The sequence below is a fragment of the Xylaria bambusicola genome (genome assembly GCF_022495145.1).
Source record: "Xylaria bambusicola strain CBS 139988 unplaced genomic scaffold F5B22scaffold_74, whole genome shotgun sequence".
In the NCBI taxonomy this organism is placed as follows: domain Eukaryota; kingdom Fungi; phylum Ascomycota; class Sordariomycetes; order Xylariales; family Xylariaceae; genus Xylaria; species Xylaria bambusicola.
Genome location: NW_025953627.1, coordinates 53,573 through 69,174, shown reverse-complemented (window position 1 = coordinate 69,174; position 15,602 = coordinate 53,573). Strand labels below are relative to the sequence as shown.

General features: G+C 47.4%; 6 protein-coding genes across 6 annotated transcripts; 2 read left to right on the top strand and 4 right to left on the bottom strand.

Moving 5' to 3' along the window:
• Window positions 1-588: 588 nt before the first annotated feature.
• F5B22DRAFT_651761 (uncharacterized protein) lies at window positions 589-1,698 on the bottom strand (the record flags this gene model as incomplete). Its single annotated transcript, XM_047979517.1, has 3 exons — window positions 589-765; window positions 891-1,226; window positions 1,339-1,698. The coding sequence occupies 3 exons, from the start codon at window positions 1,696-1,698 to the stop codon at window positions 589-591; spliced, it is 873 nt and encodes a 290-aa protein (XP_047825617.1).
• A 543-nt stretch (window positions 1,699-2,241) lies between these two features.
• Window positions 2,242-3,780, bottom strand: F5B22DRAFT_661593 (uncharacterized protein; the record flags this gene model as incomplete). The annotated part of the gene is made up of 2 exons (XM_047980369.1): window positions 3,174-3,780; window positions 2,242-3,105 (listed from the first exon to the last, which is right to left on the bottom strand). Exons 1-2 carry the CDS (start codon window positions 3,726-3,728, stop codon window positions 2,242-2,244), a joined length of 1,419 nt encoding a protein of 472 aa, XP_047825616.1. The 5' UTR covers window positions 3,729-3,780.
• Window positions 3,781-4,837: 1,057 nt separating this feature from the next.
• Window positions 4,838-6,775, top strand: F5B22DRAFT_627992 (Arabinanase/levansucrase/invertase). Its single transcript, XM_047976376.1, has 4 exons — window positions 4,838-5,329; window positions 5,404-5,487; window positions 5,563-5,807; window positions 5,902-6,775. The coding sequence occupies exons 1-4, from the start codon at window positions 5,057-5,059 to the stop codon at window positions 6,350-6,352; spliced, it is 1,053 nt and encodes a 350-aa protein (XP_047825615.1). The 5' UTR covers window positions 4,838-5,056; the 3' UTR covers window positions 6,353-6,775.
• An 822-nt stretch (window positions 6,776-7,597) lies between these two features.
• Window positions 7,598-8,870, bottom strand: F5B22DRAFT_627990 (uncharacterized protein). Its single transcript, XM_047976375.1, has 4 exons — window positions 8,739-8,870; window positions 8,520-8,679; window positions 7,793-8,462; window positions 7,598-7,735 (listed from the first exon to the last, which is right to left on the bottom strand). The coding sequence occupies exons 1-4, from the start codon at window positions 8,785-8,787 to the stop codon at window positions 7,670-7,672; spliced, it is 945 nt and encodes a 314-aa protein (XP_047825614.1). The 5' UTR covers window positions 8,788-8,870; the 3' UTR covers window positions 7,598-7,669.
• Window positions 8,871-9,854: 984 nt separating this feature from the next.
• On the top strand, window positions 9,855-11,542 carry F5B22DRAFT_627987 (uncharacterized protein). Its single transcript, XM_047976374.1, has 4 exons — window positions 9,855-10,045; window positions 10,116-10,419; window positions 10,486-10,962; window positions 11,029-11,542. Exons 1-4 carry the CDS (start codon window positions 10,035-10,037, stop codon window positions 11,248-11,250), a joined length of 1,014 nt encoding a protein of 337 aa, XP_047825613.1. The 5' UTR covers window positions 9,855-10,034; the 3' UTR covers window positions 11,251-11,542.
• A 585-nt stretch (window positions 11,543-12,127) lies between these two features.
• F5B22DRAFT_526653 (capsular associated protein) lies at window positions 12,128-14,508 on the bottom strand. Its single transcript, XM_047972676.1, has 3 exons — window positions 14,471-14,508; window positions 12,309-14,408; window positions 12,128-12,193 (listed from the first exon to the last, which is right to left on the bottom strand). Exon 2 carries the CDS (start codon window positions 14,235-14,237, stop codon window positions 12,378-12,380), a length of 1,860 nt encoding a protein of 619 aa, XP_047825612.1. The 5' UTR covers window positions 14,238-14,408; window positions 14,471-14,508; the 3' UTR covers window positions 12,128-12,193; window positions 12,309-12,377.
• Between the last annotated feature and the right edge of the window lie 1,094 nt (window positions 14,509-15,602).

Here is a 15,602-nt window from a genome sequence, read left to right as displayed (position 1 = left end):
TCTGAAGAATCAAACCCACTGGCAAGCACAGCATTTATCGAGTGTAGGTAGTGCACCTAACTTACAACTAGTGGCGCATCACCCACCTCGCTGTCTTTCATTTCAAACAGGCGGCGGAGAGATAAATGTCTTCGAGCAGGTAGAAAGAACAGCATCAGATTCAGTTTGAGGTGCAGTTTGTTTTTGATGGACTAGATTTAGACAATGCAATGTAATAAGCATTTGGAAGCGGTACAAGCTACACAAGCGAGTAAAACTAGGCAAGCTCACTACATTGTAAGGATGATGTTAGAAGCCAAGGTATTCCTCAAATTCGTTCTCCTGCGACAAGGGAAGTTATATCACACTACTTGAATCGTCAATCCCTCGGTAGGGTTGCACTTATGATGAGGTGAGCACAACGGAAATGACAATACTTACGTCGCATGTAGACAAAGGGAACTGCATGAGCATAATGCTGCAGGTCGTGGAGAGGGGTATCAATCAATGACATATTGAATAAAGCTGAACGTAGTTCGAGGGCACTAATGAAGCCAGACAGAGGTAGTTCATCTTGCGCTGTCAAATTTACTAAACCTAGACTGGTACTTATATAGGATTATCCACGTATGGGGGAGGCGGTTCGTCTGGATCGTGCGCTGACACTTCTCCCGGTACCTGTTGAGATACGCGCATCTGGTGCTCTAATCTCGCCGCCCATAGTGCTGACCCTGCCGTCGAGGTTAAGAGGAAAAAGAAGGATAGGACGGGTATAAGCCCCAGTATCTGTTACACCCTAGAGTCAGTAATCATGAGGAAGAGCATAAGTTCAGCACATTTTTCGAGGGCATGCGAGAGCAATGCGACCCGAGATCTGTCTAGAGGGAAATAAATGACTCCGGGGAACTAACCATGGCCACCGTACCAAACCACGTATAGTCCCAACTCCTGTTTCGTAGGGCGAGTTTGCACTCCTTCTTATTCAGCCCTCGCAGCTCGAACCATCTATAGTGCGCAAACGTTCCGAGCCTGGCGCCAGTGATAATGATAAAAGCCGGTGTCCCAACATATGGAATCAAGTTGAGCGGTAGGCAAATGATGAGCTCGACGATCTGTATTAGGCTCCACGGTTGGTAGACTGCAGCACTGGTCGGTTTCCCAAGCTTTTTGACTGAGTTCGGCGCATCCGGGAAAAGGATTCGATGCGGCGCGACAAGGTTTTCGAGATCTTCGTTGATCAAAGTTGCCTATGCAGGGTTAGCGAAAACTATCTCGCCTGTATCCGCACATCGCAATTGAGCAATATGTGGTCGTATTTTTCCCCATAGAGGGAGAAGGTCTCGGAATGGGGCATCTCACATCAAATACATCTACGCGACACTCGTCGACGAAGAAGCCTTCGAACAAACCCTGGATAATGACCAGGCCCTCGCCCAATACGAGAACTACGGCATTGAGCCATGCAGCACGGCCGTGAAATATGGCCAGAAAGGCGAATTGGGGGAGAAAAGTGAATGTAAATAGTATCAAATACACAAGGATGGAAATGATAGAAAGAGGCAGAAGTCGACCTAGGAATAGAGGGTAGAAGGCCGGATGACGTAAGAAGTAGTATATGCCCAATAGAGGATACGATGCGGCCACTAGGGCCCGAGAGAGATAGCTGTAGGGACGCTCAAAGGAGTGCATAGGCGGAGGTAGTCGAGCTTCTGACGCCATATCATTGCCGTCTTGTGCTGATAACAGGACAATAAGTATCGTGATGACAATATTTCAAGAGTAATGGTGTTGATGACTGCCTAATGGGACGAATCGACACTGGCACTGCCGAGATACCCCGCTTATAAGAATATTGGCTAGGGAGGTAGAGTTCAAATTGCCCAGGTGGGAATGTGTTAATCTGTTTAAATACACGCCTCGTTAGTTTCATATCTTAATGAATCTGCTGAGGTAAGCTGCCCGTTAGATGGTCAAATCATCAGGTACCTACCAATGCCATTTATAATCATCAGATTCTTGCTGTCGAGATATCAGAATGAGCAGCAGCTGGAAGCAATAAATCAGAGGGACAGACACATTCTACAGCATGAGTAAAACATGAGATATGATAACTTATTCGTCTTTCCGTTGTTACCGTCGGTAGCTCGTGTAGACGTGATGTGATGTAGCTGCTACCGATACACCCCGAACCTAGGTAAGTTCCCTATACCATCACCCGCCCCATTGCTGTTCTCCGCGTCTCATAAACGCCCCCATTATGACCTACTCTTTCTGAATTGACTGTGGGTGAGAAAACACATCTTGGGGATCAAGCGCTCCCTTGAGCTTCGTGAGTATCTCAAGCTTGGCGCCGTAGTACAGCTTATGTGCCTCGTCTCTCTCCATTGACGGGTCAGCATAGTTATTAGAGGCGCCATGTTTAGATCCTAATGCCTTGTTCAAGTTGTCAATGAACCGAATACCCTCTTCCGGAAACGTCCCCTCGTTGACGAACCCATAGTGCTGAAACATCCACATGGCATCCCGGTGCCCGTAAGCATCACGCATAGTGTTAGCAGTGATTTGGCTGTCAATCCCTCCATATAGTTGGACGCCAACGAAGTACCCAATCGATGTGGACTGCCCCTCGGACAGGAGGTACTCAAAGTAGGTCTTCAATTCATCCCTTGATAGTCCAGGATTGGACACTGCGACACTCTTGGCGAAGAAGATTAGGCGCTCCATGTGGTTGGGGCTGACATTGAGATCCTGGCCATCAGCCAACTGCTGCAGTAGCATCATCCAGCCAACTGGGTTGTAGCTGGCGCTATGGCCATCCTTTGCCGGGCACCCTTGCAGCAACGGCATCAAGACCATATCATGAAATTGCAAAGCGCCTCCTAAGTATGTTCCTTCGATGGTAAAACGATCGTGGCCGAGGAAGATGACAACATTCAGATTTCGGTCGATCTTAGACGCATCGTTGACGAAGTCCTGTATATACTGGAATGTCTCGACAGCGTTATCGACAGTCTTCATAGCCTGTGGGAGGTCAACGGACCATTTGGTGATAGCCTTGGGTGCCTCCTGTGTTCGAATGTAGAAGTTGACAGCAATACCGAATGAGTCTGCAGCTCCACGCATTGCCTGCTCTAGTAGGTCAGCGAGGAATAGCCGATGCTGCTATGGTACAGAGGGTAGGATAACCAGCTCACCATAAACAAGTCGTTATTCACCATTTCTGACGCTTGGACAATCTGTCCATCTGCCATGACAACATCTAACCGCAGAATCTGATCCATGGACAGGCCCCATGCCCGTGATGTGACACCAAAACCACCATGTGTGAAATGCCCTCCGATGCCAACGGTCGGGCAAGTGCCGTGGGCAATTGCTCTTCCATCTTGCCAGATAGCACGGTCCAGATTTCCCAGTCTCACTCCACCACCTACTCGCACGATTCCATCTTGGCCAAGCTCAATGTTTTGCAATCTTCGCAGGTCGATCACTACAGATCCGTCCATTCCTCCACTGCTATGTGACGCATACGAATGGCCGCCTGAGCGAGCCTGAACCTTGAAGCCATATGCAGCAGCCCAACGAACAGCTTGAGAAACATGCTCAGTAGTTGCAGGGAGAACCACGATTCTCGGTATAACAGGGACACGGCGGTTGTATGTGGAAGAATAGACTCCCCAATCCGGGTCCAAAGGCGTCTTAATTTCTATTCCTTGTAGCCCACCTGTATCCGGAATATCAGAATTTCCCATTTTGAGAGACAATTGACCATGGGGACTATTCAAGTATCCAACGGTGCATTTGGTTGGATTCTTGTTCTGCTGTGCAGGAGTTTATGTAGGCTCATCCCCAAGATAGGCAGGAATGAGAGGTGATTTGTTGCACCAAAGGAAGACGCGCCTCTGTGTGCTACTTACTAGAACACAAAAACAAAAGACAAACACAAGGAAGTTGTGATTTGTGCCTGCCAGTTGTTGCACCATTTCAACCAGAGTGACAAAGGTACTTATAGCTTTAACGCTATAAGAAGCTTACCCAAAGCCTTTTGTGTATCGTGGCAAGGAGAGCATAAAACTCTATAGCTGCTAGAAACAGGACAGACATTCTTGTAGTCTAAACCTTAAACCTCCTATTTGAAGCCGTGTGAATGTATAACAGGCGGAGAAGCACAGATTAAAATGTGACCCAAGTATCTAGCTTTAAAAAAAGACATTTCTATTTCTGCACATTATCTTCAAAAAATCTATTAGAGTAACCTGTAACTAGAATACTGCTTAGACATGGTAAGAAGTAGTAGTTGTAAAGCAATGAATAACAAAATCTTGTCCGCGAACCGTGATACCCTATCTAAAACATCGCAGTAATTCAGATTCAGCTCGGAAATATTTTTCAATACGGAACTTCAACTGTTCCATGGTGATCCACGATCTAGGCCACTTGAGCGGCAACAATCCAGGTTATCTAAACAGACTCAAAGCAACCATAGTATTACAGAGAACTATGCCTCTTTCAATTGTATCTGAAACATGTATCTTGTATTCCTGATCAAGAGTTCACTCACAATTTTGATGACATAAAAAGTGCAAACGACTGGTGGTACTTTTCGGATTAGCGTTCCGGTGTCATTGGAGCGCATATAGGCCTTACAACCTTTTTCGCTCGTGTTCTCTCCACATTGCCAATGGCTATTTCCTACTCCCTCCAGGGTTGCTTTGGGGTAGTATTCATCAGCATCGCATTCTCCGCATGCACTAGCCTCGGTAGACATCATGACACGGACACCACTACACCGGCAGAATCCCCACCATGACCCCAAGGCACATCAAGATCTCTTCCCATAGGTGGGCTTTCAAGTACAGCCATTATATACAGGACTTTATATGATGGATCCTATAGAATGAAACCCCACACCAAAACTAGTTGCCTGGTACAGAGGAATGAAAACAACTTGGCAAATGACACCACAACCATGTTGCCTTAGTATAAATTAGTGAACTGGCCGACGCTGACTCGGGTTGCGAAGCCAAGCTACTATTTGGACAATTGAGACAAAACATAGTACGTTCAATCTCGTTCCAAAATGCATCTAATCAGCGTGATCCCAGCGGCATTGACATTCACATTGACCTGTGCCTGCGCCGTCACCGCAAGCATCCCTCGGCCCCTTATATCGGTCCCCACGAAAACAGCAGAGAGGGCAAGTAAAAGGGCAATTGAGAAGAGGGACAGCCCTGCTTTGGTAGGATATAATGCAGATCCAAATATTGCTGTCTTTAGAGGTACATATTATATCTACCCAACTACGGATGGATTTCCTAGCTGGGGCGGACAGACGTTTTACTGGTGGAAGTCTGTAAGAATAACACCTCAATTACCACCGCTATAGACGGAATGATTCCCTCGCAAGAACTGACGTATATGACATAGACTGATCTTGCGACGTGGACGCGTTCTCGGGAACCATTTTTGACGCTGAATGGAGCCAGAGGAAATGTGCCGTGGGCAACAGGAGTAAGCAAGCCACACCCCCAATCGCTAACGCTAATACTCAATTATGGTAATTCAAATATTAATGGAGACGTCTAGAGCGCATGGGCGCCCACGATCATCCAACGAGATGAAAGATACTACTTCTACTTCAGCGGCCAGAATCCGGCGTATAACAGGAAGACGATTGGCGTAGCGGTAGCAAACTCGCCTGAGGGCCCGTTCATTGCTCAGTCCAAGGCTATGATCCTGAATAATGAAGCGCTCACTTCTGGTCAGGCCATCGATCCTGCAGCGTTTTTGGACCCTAATACGAACAAGTGTTATATATACTGGGGGAATGGGTAAGCTACTCCGTTCTTTCCGCCCCTCTCAGTTTCTCTTTTCTCCTCCCCTTTCCTCAGACACCGATATAGCAACTAAGTAAGAGCATATTAGATCTCCCCTTATGGCCGAGCTAGGTGACGACATGCTCTCCATCAAGACCTCGACTCTCAAAGCCCCGACAGGCCTGACCAATTTCCGTGAAGGCTCGTTTATGATCTATAGGCAAGGCGTGTATCACATGACTTATTCAATTGATGACACGCGCTCTGAGAATTATCGCATCGGCTATGCGACTGGGTCATCAGCCACGGGGCCATTCACGTATCGAGGCGTTATTCTGCAGAAGGACGTGTCCAAGGGGATTTTGGGCACGGGCCATAACTCCATCGTTAATGTTCCTGGAACCGATGATTGGTATATTGCATATCATCGCTTTGCTATCCCCAACGGGAACGGGACGAAACGCGAGACTACGATTGATCGGCTCTATTTTGATAAGGCAGGTTTCATTGTTCCCGTTGTGCCGACGTTGGAAAGTGTGTTGCCTGTGGGGAGAGGATGATATTTGGTGGGTTGACTTAGGTAGAAGAACACATTCTTGTTATGGTGAGGGTATGAACTATTGCTCACTCATTTCTCATCTTTACCAAAACTTAGCAGAGGTATTTGATGAATGGAATCAGGAGATGGAGGTGTCTTAATACCTGGACACGCCCTAAACTATTCAGCCATCCCAACTCTTGAATCGTTGTCCTCACCAAATCACACTAAATTCGAGATCAGCCAATGTAAAACCAGCCAGAAAAGAACCTACAACATTCTCGTACTATCTATAGCACGATCAGCTGAGGACATCTACCATGTAATATATATACATGTAAAGACATATGCAATTAGAAATTTGAGGCAAGTTCTGAAACGCTTTAGGGAGTAGTAACCTCATCTCTGAGCCTCCTATATATCTTGGAAAGCTAAACTCTACGACTCTTTAGCTACAAGGCTCCCGGCTCTATGGGTAACTTTAACGTCTCTATTTTTCTATATATTTATTTAAATATGCCAGTAAAATGAGTGCAGATGACAGGGCTTGGAATTAAACCTATTTACATTACAATAATTTGCTAGTGTTCCATCAGTCCTTGTCACAGAACTAATGAAGCCTAATTTCCAATACATAGCACGGACCAATGAACACTGCATTCGGGTTATATAAAGCTAAGTAAGGGAATAAGGGGAGAAAACTAGAACTTCCCTCCTCGTGCAATAACAAAACATTTACTTGTAATCACAGCAGGGCAGTACTGTGACAGTCCTTTGCCATCCAATTCCTTCCTAGCCTCGGTACCTTGACTTTGACTCTATATATAGCTGAACTGCCTCTCCTAACCACCTAGGACTAATTGGCCTGTTTCATGAAGTAAGGTGTGTATAGTCTTACTTTTAATATTAATTGCATGCATGATGAAGGTCACGAAAGGGACTCTCGCGCTGCATAAGCCCGTAGCCATGAGCGCGTGTAACAGCCAGTAGCTTCACATTGCACAATTTGTCACATTCTATATGTAAATGGAGGTGTAGGAATTTACTCCGAAGCAAGATTGTTTTCTAAATGGTCGTCGAAGCTTGCACGTCAGACACAGGAATGGTTAATGAAATATTTATATAATACATAGGGGCATGCCCAGGAATCGTTGGCAACTACAGAATTATACCCATTAATGTACATTGTCGGACGTATTTAAGACAGCACAACCCTAAATGTGAGTTTGGTTGAGTAGAATAGAAATATCTAGGCAGCGTACAACACTTGAATATAAACATGCAAGGTTGATTATTAATCATCAAGATTCTAATATAAACGAACTAATATACATCCCTTTTACAAGAGGTCCATCAACTTCGAGGCAGCATTATCTATGTTCGATCCCCAAGTCTTAGGAGTAGTCTGCCAATACCATGTTAGTCAAACATATCACATTGATACAATGAGGGATTTTCTTACCTGGAGATAGAGGATACCATCCTCAATCACGCACTCGCAGTATGAGTCCTTCTGAAGTTTGTCGACGAGTCTCAGTACAACCTCTCCCTTGTCAACCACATCGTTGAAACCCTCCTGCAAGAGCTCGTCGTCCTCGAATTTTTGCCACTGGAGCTGGCTAAGCAGACCCGAGAAGTAACTCTTGGTCCAACCACCCAAGAGCTGTTCCCATTCTTTAACAAGATTCGTTTTCTTAACTTTGCTCTCTTCTAGGAGCTTGGCGTAATTCTCCTCAAAGTTTGGGTTGAGCTTGATGTCCGGCTTGGACAGAATCTCGCCGATGCGTGCCCGAGTTTCCTCGATCTTGGGGTCGTATTCTTGACGAATGCTGGTGCGAGCATGGAAGCTCATGGGGGCGGCGGCATCTTCAGGTGCGGGCGCGTCGTTGAGCGCCTTTGCCAGAACCTCGCGGTCAAGACACGACCCTATGTTGCAGCCTAGGTTGCCTGGACTGAAGAGGAGGCGAAGCCGACCCTCGACGACGTCACACCCACAGTAACTGAAGCGCTTCTGCTCGTCGAGATCCAAGTTGAGGACATGAGCGTAGGCGATGGTGTTGAGCTCGTTCACACCATCCTCTTTGAAGTAATCGCTGAACTCTTCCAGTCGCCTCATAGCACTGTCAAAGTATCTGAGTCTAATATCAGTATCTCATATTACCGCAGAGGACGTAAAGTCCAGTACTCACTCGTGAATGCAGGCACCTAGACTCTCCCTCGCATAACTCCTCTCTTCCCCTGCGTAGGCGAAGACCTGGTTGGGATTTACATCTATAGTCCACTCAGTGCCCAAGATCTCGGTGATCTTAGCCTCAAGATCTCCTTTCTTAGCATCCCAGTCATCCCTCACTAAGTCCATTAGCATTCGTGTTCGATTCGATGGACATGATCAGTGATAGGGAACTCACCACTCTTGCGAAGAGCTAGAGGCAGCTTCTCAACTGGAGGGAGAGACATGTTGGAAGGAGAGTTCTGAAGGAGCTTGGGAAATAGGGTTTGAATGAGTTGTAAGGGAGGTAAGGTTTGACGATTTCGAGAGGACACAAGGTTAGAACTACGACTTATATACTAATAGCTATGCCTGGGACTTGATTTTACATCGTATTCATTGTCTCTAAAACTATAGTGTAAATCTATCCATAATCGATTCTTCAGGGTTCAAGGAGCTAATGCAACGCTAGCTCCATAGCGATCTCAGCCTTTCCTAATCAGTTTGGGCTTTGAAGCTATCCCGAACTTACCCCTGATTCTGTTGTCAACCTTGTGTTCAGCCCTAGCGGTGTGACGTCCTCAAAAGGAATCCTTGGAGCTTCAGCCCTCACAGCCTAATCTCCTAGTGCAAGCCTTGATTTACTATCCATATCGTATCTATGTGAAGTTTCAACTTACCTACATAGAATCCTAGTAAAGTCCTACAGATGAATGGGAATCATCGAATCATTCGTCGCATTCGGTCGCCGTAGGAAATTACTCTAAACGAAAGAACATCGCTTTCGAGCTTCAAGGATGCATAGTAACTAAAAGTAGTCCAGAGCATAAATGATTCGTGCTAGAGGTTTGTACCGAACGGAGTACCTAGTGTACGCACGGGACATGCAGCCTACATCGCGAACAAGCATTTCTGGCACGATTCGGGATGCGATATCTGTGTGCCAAGTCAGTTGCACGTTTCTAGTTGAGCTAGGACAGACCTACTTTCATTGATCTGGCTCTAAGCCTAGCAATGAAGTGATGCGACCGACCTACCTATAATTGGCAAGTTGAAGCGGCTACATTCCGCGATGAGCTTTACACCAACTCGCCGCACCTAGGTAAGCCGGCTATGGCATTACGCCGAGGGAGAACTCAGAGATTGAAGCAAGAGATTACAAGATAATTAGGAGCCGTGCACGTGGAGAAGCTATCAACACTAAAAGTGCCAAATCTGCTGGCCTGTGACACCGCCACTACCAAATCTCAGCTAAGGCTTGGCAGGGCTACCACGGCGCTTCAGCCGTAAGGCGCATTTTACCAACGAATAAGAGTAGGATGAATAGCGTCCAGGAAGCTTTAGGTAATCTCGCGTGTAGTAGAAGTCTCACCGCGTATGTTTATGAAATAGATGGTAGAGGGTGGTGTTCCCACGTCATATCCGCATGGACGTAGCAATATCCCGTACTCAACAGACATCCATCCAACCTAAGTAGTTGCACGCGACGTTGATCATGTCCAGACTGTGAGCGCTCATCCAGTTACACTAGGTGATTAGCATTTTAAGGGCCCAGCCAAGGCTAACGCTCATACAGCCCCATCAAGGTTCAAGTTGGCATTCGTGACTCTTGGGACAACCAAGATGCACCCGTACAGAAAGCCATTAGGAATCTAAAGGTGGTGGTCGGCGTAAGGGTCTCCGTTGACCCAGAGTGGCCTCTTCTCGTCTCAGATCTGGGCTCTTTCTATCCCGATAAGACGATTCTGGTGGTGTCAGTAGCCGCCGCTGTAGAAGCATGTTGCACGGCTCTAACCACGCTTGCCGACAATGAGGCCAACGAGCAGTGGGCAGACAAATTCTTAGAGCGCGCAGATGGGCATGTTCGTGTCTTTCTCGAGGTATGGGCTTCTGCATACTCATTTTGTGCTGACTTGATACTGATAAAAACCCATGAACGTCCATAGACGTCCAAAAGCCGAGAAATAAATATCGTCTGGTCTGATCGACAAAAGGGCCTCGTGGTATCTTTTCCTAAAGGCGCGATTCCGTCACCGTCTTATATGCTCTCGTTCTTTACGGGATGCCTGCGCAAGGTGTTCGAAGAGAATGCAAAGGCTGGCACATCGCCAAGCATCGAGCCCACGGCAGCAGACGACTGGGCAGATATGACAGTTGACAACAAAACTGGCACTGCTGCCGTACTAGAATCACTTCAACCGCCTGCTAGCACGCAGCATCAGAGCCCCGCGATTGAGGTGGTACCCGAAGTCGACATCATACCTCGTCCCGAGGAACTACTTCTCAAGCCACCTTACCATCTCACCGTTCGCGACTTGAACTCATCGTGCATCGAAGTTCAATGCAGTCATAGTCCAACATTGCAGTTTCTATCAGACTACTTGAAGAAATGGGCTAGGACGAACTACAACCTCACAAACAGGGTCAGTCTCGTATTTCCAAATTGTACATACAAGCGTAGACTTCGAACACGGCTAACAGCTTCACAGCCGCCGCTGGCCGAAATTAAGCTACACCAATCTGCATTTGGCCTTGGCATTGTATACGACCGTCTGACTGTTACCGTAGAGTCGCGACACACAACGCAGCAGATCTCGCCAACCCTTCTTCTCGCCATGGTCGAGGGTGTACTAGGTTACAAGAGCATGTCAAGCGAAGGCCGCTTCTGGACCTTCAGGAAAGACATAGAATTCAAGAGCAGCCGTTACTAGACCTAGACCTGAAGGAAGGCTTTTGAAAACACCTCGAGTTACGAGTTGTGTATGCCGACGCAGTTATGAATACGAGTGTCATAGCATTACTTCTATCCAGCAAGCAGTCAACAAGTTCGATCAAGGATGCAGTCACGCTCCAAGTGGACATACGCAATGAACGATATCAGAGTAGGATATACATATATTGAACAAGAAATGTTAATACCAATTAACCCAACGCCTATACAAATCTCTCTCTCTCTCTCTCTCTCTCTCTCTCTCTCTCTCTCTCTCTCTCTCTCTCTCTCTCGCTCGCTCGCTCGCTGTCGTAGGAATTCATACATGGTGATATAATACATGCAAGGAAGTCAGTCAATCGGTGCGTAATATCATTGCCAGGCCGTCTTGCGGTATTGTCTAATCGTGAGCCAATGACTTGGGCGATGCCGGGGTGTCTACGGCCATCGCGGAACTTAGTGGATAGGTTATACCACATTCTTTAAACTTGCAACCAAACGCCGAAATCCTTCAGGCCGAGTTCAACAAATATACAAAGACGTGCAAACGCTCCGAGAAAACGTTGAACGTGGTCTCGCGCATGTCGACAGGGCGAATAATTCAAGGAGTTTTCATACCAAAGAATGTTGTGCTCGGAAACCCTCGGAGGCGTGCAGTTAGGCAGCAATATATCGCTCCTCCATTTCATCGCGTAAGCAATGCCCTTGCCACACAACGTGATGCATGCAGCATCGTGAACCATAAGCCATAACAGAGACGGAGCCTAGCGAAAAGTCTCAATTGTGCGAAAACAAAAGCAGATGTTGCATCTAAGTCCAGCCTAGCAGGTATCCGAACAAGCGGATCAAGGCAGCGTGATCTCGGCCAGGGTTAACAGCAGCATTGCCAAACTTTATCTCAGAGACGGGCTTGTATGCTTATACACCATTAGTACTGAACGCTTCTGGCTCGCCGAACATTAGAAATCTACCATCAATGCTCAAGATTAGCGCTTAGGGCAGGGTTATACAAAATATACGACGAAGGCATACAGGAACATGGAACGAAAGGTAACTCACTAGTCTATACAATCCAAGTCGTGGTTTATGTCGTCTTTGAAACTTCATTGCTTGTCCAAAAAGTCATACTCAATCCCTTAAGTCGCTTACAAACGCCAGTCTGTCCCGAGATGGGTCCATAACCCTCGCATATTCCAACAGCAGTCTCCAAACGTATAACTTCATATCTTCTCGTCGCATGACTTTTTCAGACCACTCTCGGCCCTCTTCGGCGATCTTATACGCTTCATCGTCATGCCCATTGAGATAATACTCAAGGATGGCATAGATGTCAATAAAGGTGTTGTCGAAAGGGACAAAGTGGACCCAGGGAATGAGCCGGTCGTCATGCCATTCCGCATAGATGGTTGATTTCAGAACGAGACTCGTGCTTCGCATAAACGCGCGAAACCGCCCACTATATGAGTTCCCATCGATATCTGGCAAAAATTTGTAATCATACTGATCTTTCATATGAATTGACTCCCGGAGCTCCAGGTAAGGGTCTAGGTAAGAGCAGTGCCCATCCTCCTGTCGAGGGAAGCACTCAAACGCCATGAAGGCAGCATCACTGAATGACGAAACCCATTCACCCAGACTACCGTTCTTCTGCGCCTCGGCCTGATATTCCTCTCGTTCTGGCAAGACAAAGGTGGGGGCGGCGTCTTCGCCGGCTTCCAGGAGTGAAATAGTAGTGCCATTCATCATCTGGATGAATCGGATTCGTTGAAATCCCCACCAGTTGTCCTCCTTATGTCGGCCGCCACTCGCAACACCGCGCCATACGATGCTGTCTTTCTTTGTAGACCAGTCTCCGCCATGAGAATCCCCCCCGCTGAACAGGTCATAACTATCGAGGATCATACCAGCAGGAATAAGAATCTCATTGTTACCAGGCAGTTTGCATCCACCGAAAATGGGAAACAGGGAATGGGTTGTGGACATGCTGACGCTTTCTATGAAGGTTCCATGCATACCACGAAGGTGCGGCTGTAGACAAGGATCTGAGGATGCGGTGAAGTTCTGAATAAAGCCATCCACGGTGAACGGCATGGGCTGTGTCGGGTAGACGGGCGGTCGGTCGAGTTTCTCGAGACTAGATACATTCCGGCCCGGTGTTTCTGGGGGGCAAGTAACACGATAGTGATCCCAGTATTGATGCTCTTCGCCACCGATCCATTTGACCTTGATGGCAGGCTCGTCATTATCGGTGGGTTCGTCTTGGTACTTGGTGTACTCGGCGATGGCGTCAGAAGGGTGAAAAATGTGGCGCTGGCGCTGTTCCTCGGCCACGTATTCATTCATATCCTCCCAGGGCACCAAGACTCTGGTCTCGTCCATGACATTGAGGATCATGTCGAGATCAGGAAGATGTGGCATCATCTCTTGCACCAACTCGGTCCATCGCTGCACCCAGGGCTGACGAAGCTCAAGGTGATCCGACACGAACCAGGCCTTGCCATCTCGAACGCGTATGTAATGTTGCTCGTCTTTGATCATGCGGCGCAGGCGCGCGGGCTCAATGGCCCAAAAGGGATTAATGTCATGGTAGATTCGGTCGAAGAAGTCTTCGACGATGACGGCGTCGCTCTTTTGCGCGGCAGCGAACCACGTCTCAAACCCGGGGGGCGGGTGTCGTCCTCGGCGCTCGCGATAGCGGCTCGCGGCTTGTTCTAGAGAGGTGGCGCGCTTTGCAAGCAGCTGCTTGAATTGGATCTGGGCGTCTTGGGCCAGTCGGTGGATGGTATGGTTGTTGGCAGCCGCAGGAGAGAGAGGAGGGCGGGAGGATTCGAAGCGAAAGACGCCATCCAGGTGCGCCCATTGGCGGTTGAGGGCAGCCAGGTAGAAGATCAAGGCAGCGAGGGCGGCGGCGACAATGTACTTCAGCCTGTGCTGGATCGAGGCATTCGACAAGGTGCCCTTGAAGGCAAAGAGGCGTTTGACCGACATGGCTTATGTGTCGGCCAGCGCTGGCACTGTTGGGCTTGACAGCTACGGAGAAGACATATGAGAAGAAGAAAAAAACACACGGTATTATTCTCAGCTGAGGCAGATGGATAGCGTGGATAGCGTGGATAAGGGACGTACACGGTGGGAAAGAACGGTGCGATGGGTGGTTGTCTACCAATATCAGCCTTCTGCCTACTTAAGTACTACCGGTAACCTAACCTACTACTACCTACCTAGGTTAGGTACTACTGCCTGGAACTATGTACCTTAGGTAGGTAGGTAGGTAGGTAGGCTAAGATGTCTTAAGTGGCCTACCTATCTATCTAGCGGATTATGGGGGCTCGGGAGGGGGGGGGGGATACAAATAGGGGCTGTTTGGGGAAGCCCAAAGCCGAAATCCTTGCTTGCAATTCCAGAATTCCAGGCTGGAGAAGAGAAGAGAAGAGGAGGTAGGGACTTTTGCCAGTCTACCTATCGGGATGTACATATACTGCCAACAGAAAGACTGGTAGACATTGTATATACCTACCTGGGTATGTATATATAAGTAGGTATATACATAAGCAGGGTCTGGGCTGTCGCATAATCCCCAAAAATGAACCTCGTTCAAATACTTCGCCATCGACATACCACTAACATGAATACATACCTACCTATTACCTACCTCCTAGGTACCCATCCTGACATAAGCCAGTAGGCATGAGTGGCTAGATGGTGGTACAAGCTGTACGAAGTAGGTACTTCATACTTGCACTACCTACGGTACCACCTTACGAAGACCTCGCAACAAAGAAATGGGTATTTCGTAGTTCGACAATGAGAAGATGCAGGCGACCGATCAACTCAATCAGTCAGGTAGACAACCGAAAGCCTAAAGTTTCCACTATTATGGTTATTTCTAAGTACACAGGTTGTTCCCTGTTGATATGACTCACGCCACAATCATGACCATACCCCAATTACCTAATACACTTAGATACGATGTATCCCTTTTTGGAAGTCCAAAATACTCAAGGTGTCTGGAGTAATCGCCCTTTAGGCGCCAGCGATGTCAATAGAGCTCCTAAATCATTCAAATGATTTCCCATGTCTACATTTTAATTACTCATCGCTATGGAATTAGGGCCTGTACAAGGGGAGTCGATCCATTCATCCGATGATAGTGCAATTGCCAACTTTCAAAAGAGAATAGAGGCCTACCCTTCAACAATAGCAACTTTGACCCATAAACATAACCAAATCAATTAAGGGGATGAGGGGAGGAAAGAAAGAAAGGAATGAATAAATGAAAGGGAAATGCCTCAAATCACACCATTAATCTACCTAGATCTACATTCTCGTAGATGTGTCTCATGGCCACGTTGT

Bases quoted from the DNA above. Each gene is read 5' to 3' on its own strand.
- F5B22DRAFT_627992 (XM_047976376.1), top strand. From the start codon at position 5,057: ATGCATCTAATCAGCGTGATCCCAGCGGCATTGACATTCACATTGACC. The intron at 5,488-5,562 runs GTAAGCAAGCCA...GGAGACGTCTAG, and splicing joins ATGTGCCGTGGGCAACAGGA to AGCGCATGGGCGCCCACGAT. The intron at 5,808-5,901 runs GTAAGCTACTCC...AGAGCATATTAG, and splicing joins TATATATACTGGGGGAATGG to ATCTCCCCTTATGGCCGAGC.
- F5B22DRAFT_627990 (XM_047976375.1), bottom strand. From the start codon at position 8,787: ATGTCTCTCCCTCCAGTTGAGAAGCTGCCTCTAGCTCTTCGCAAGAGT. The intron at 8,680-8,738 runs GTGAGTTCCCTA...TAATGGACTTAG, and splicing joins TCTAGCTCTTCGCAAGAGTG to TGAGGGATGACTGGGATGCT. The intron at 7,736-7,792 runs GTAAGAAAATCC...TGGTATTGGCAG, and splicing joins ATGGTATCCTCTATCTCCAG to ACTACTCCTAAGACTTGGGG.
- F5B22DRAFT_627987 (XM_047976374.1), top strand. The intron at 10,420-10,485 runs GTATGGGCTTCT...GAACGTCCATAG, and splicing joins ATGTTCGTGTCTTTCTCGAG to ACGTCCAAAAGCCGAGAAAT. The intron at 10,963-11,028 runs GTCAGTCTCGTA...ACAGCTTCACAG, and splicing joins ACTACAACCTCACAAACAGG to CCGCCGCTGGCCGAAATTAA.
- F5B22DRAFT_526653 (XM_047972676.1), bottom strand. From the start codon at position 14,237: ATGTCGGTCAAACGCCTCTTTGCCTTCAAGGGCACCTTGTCGAATGCC.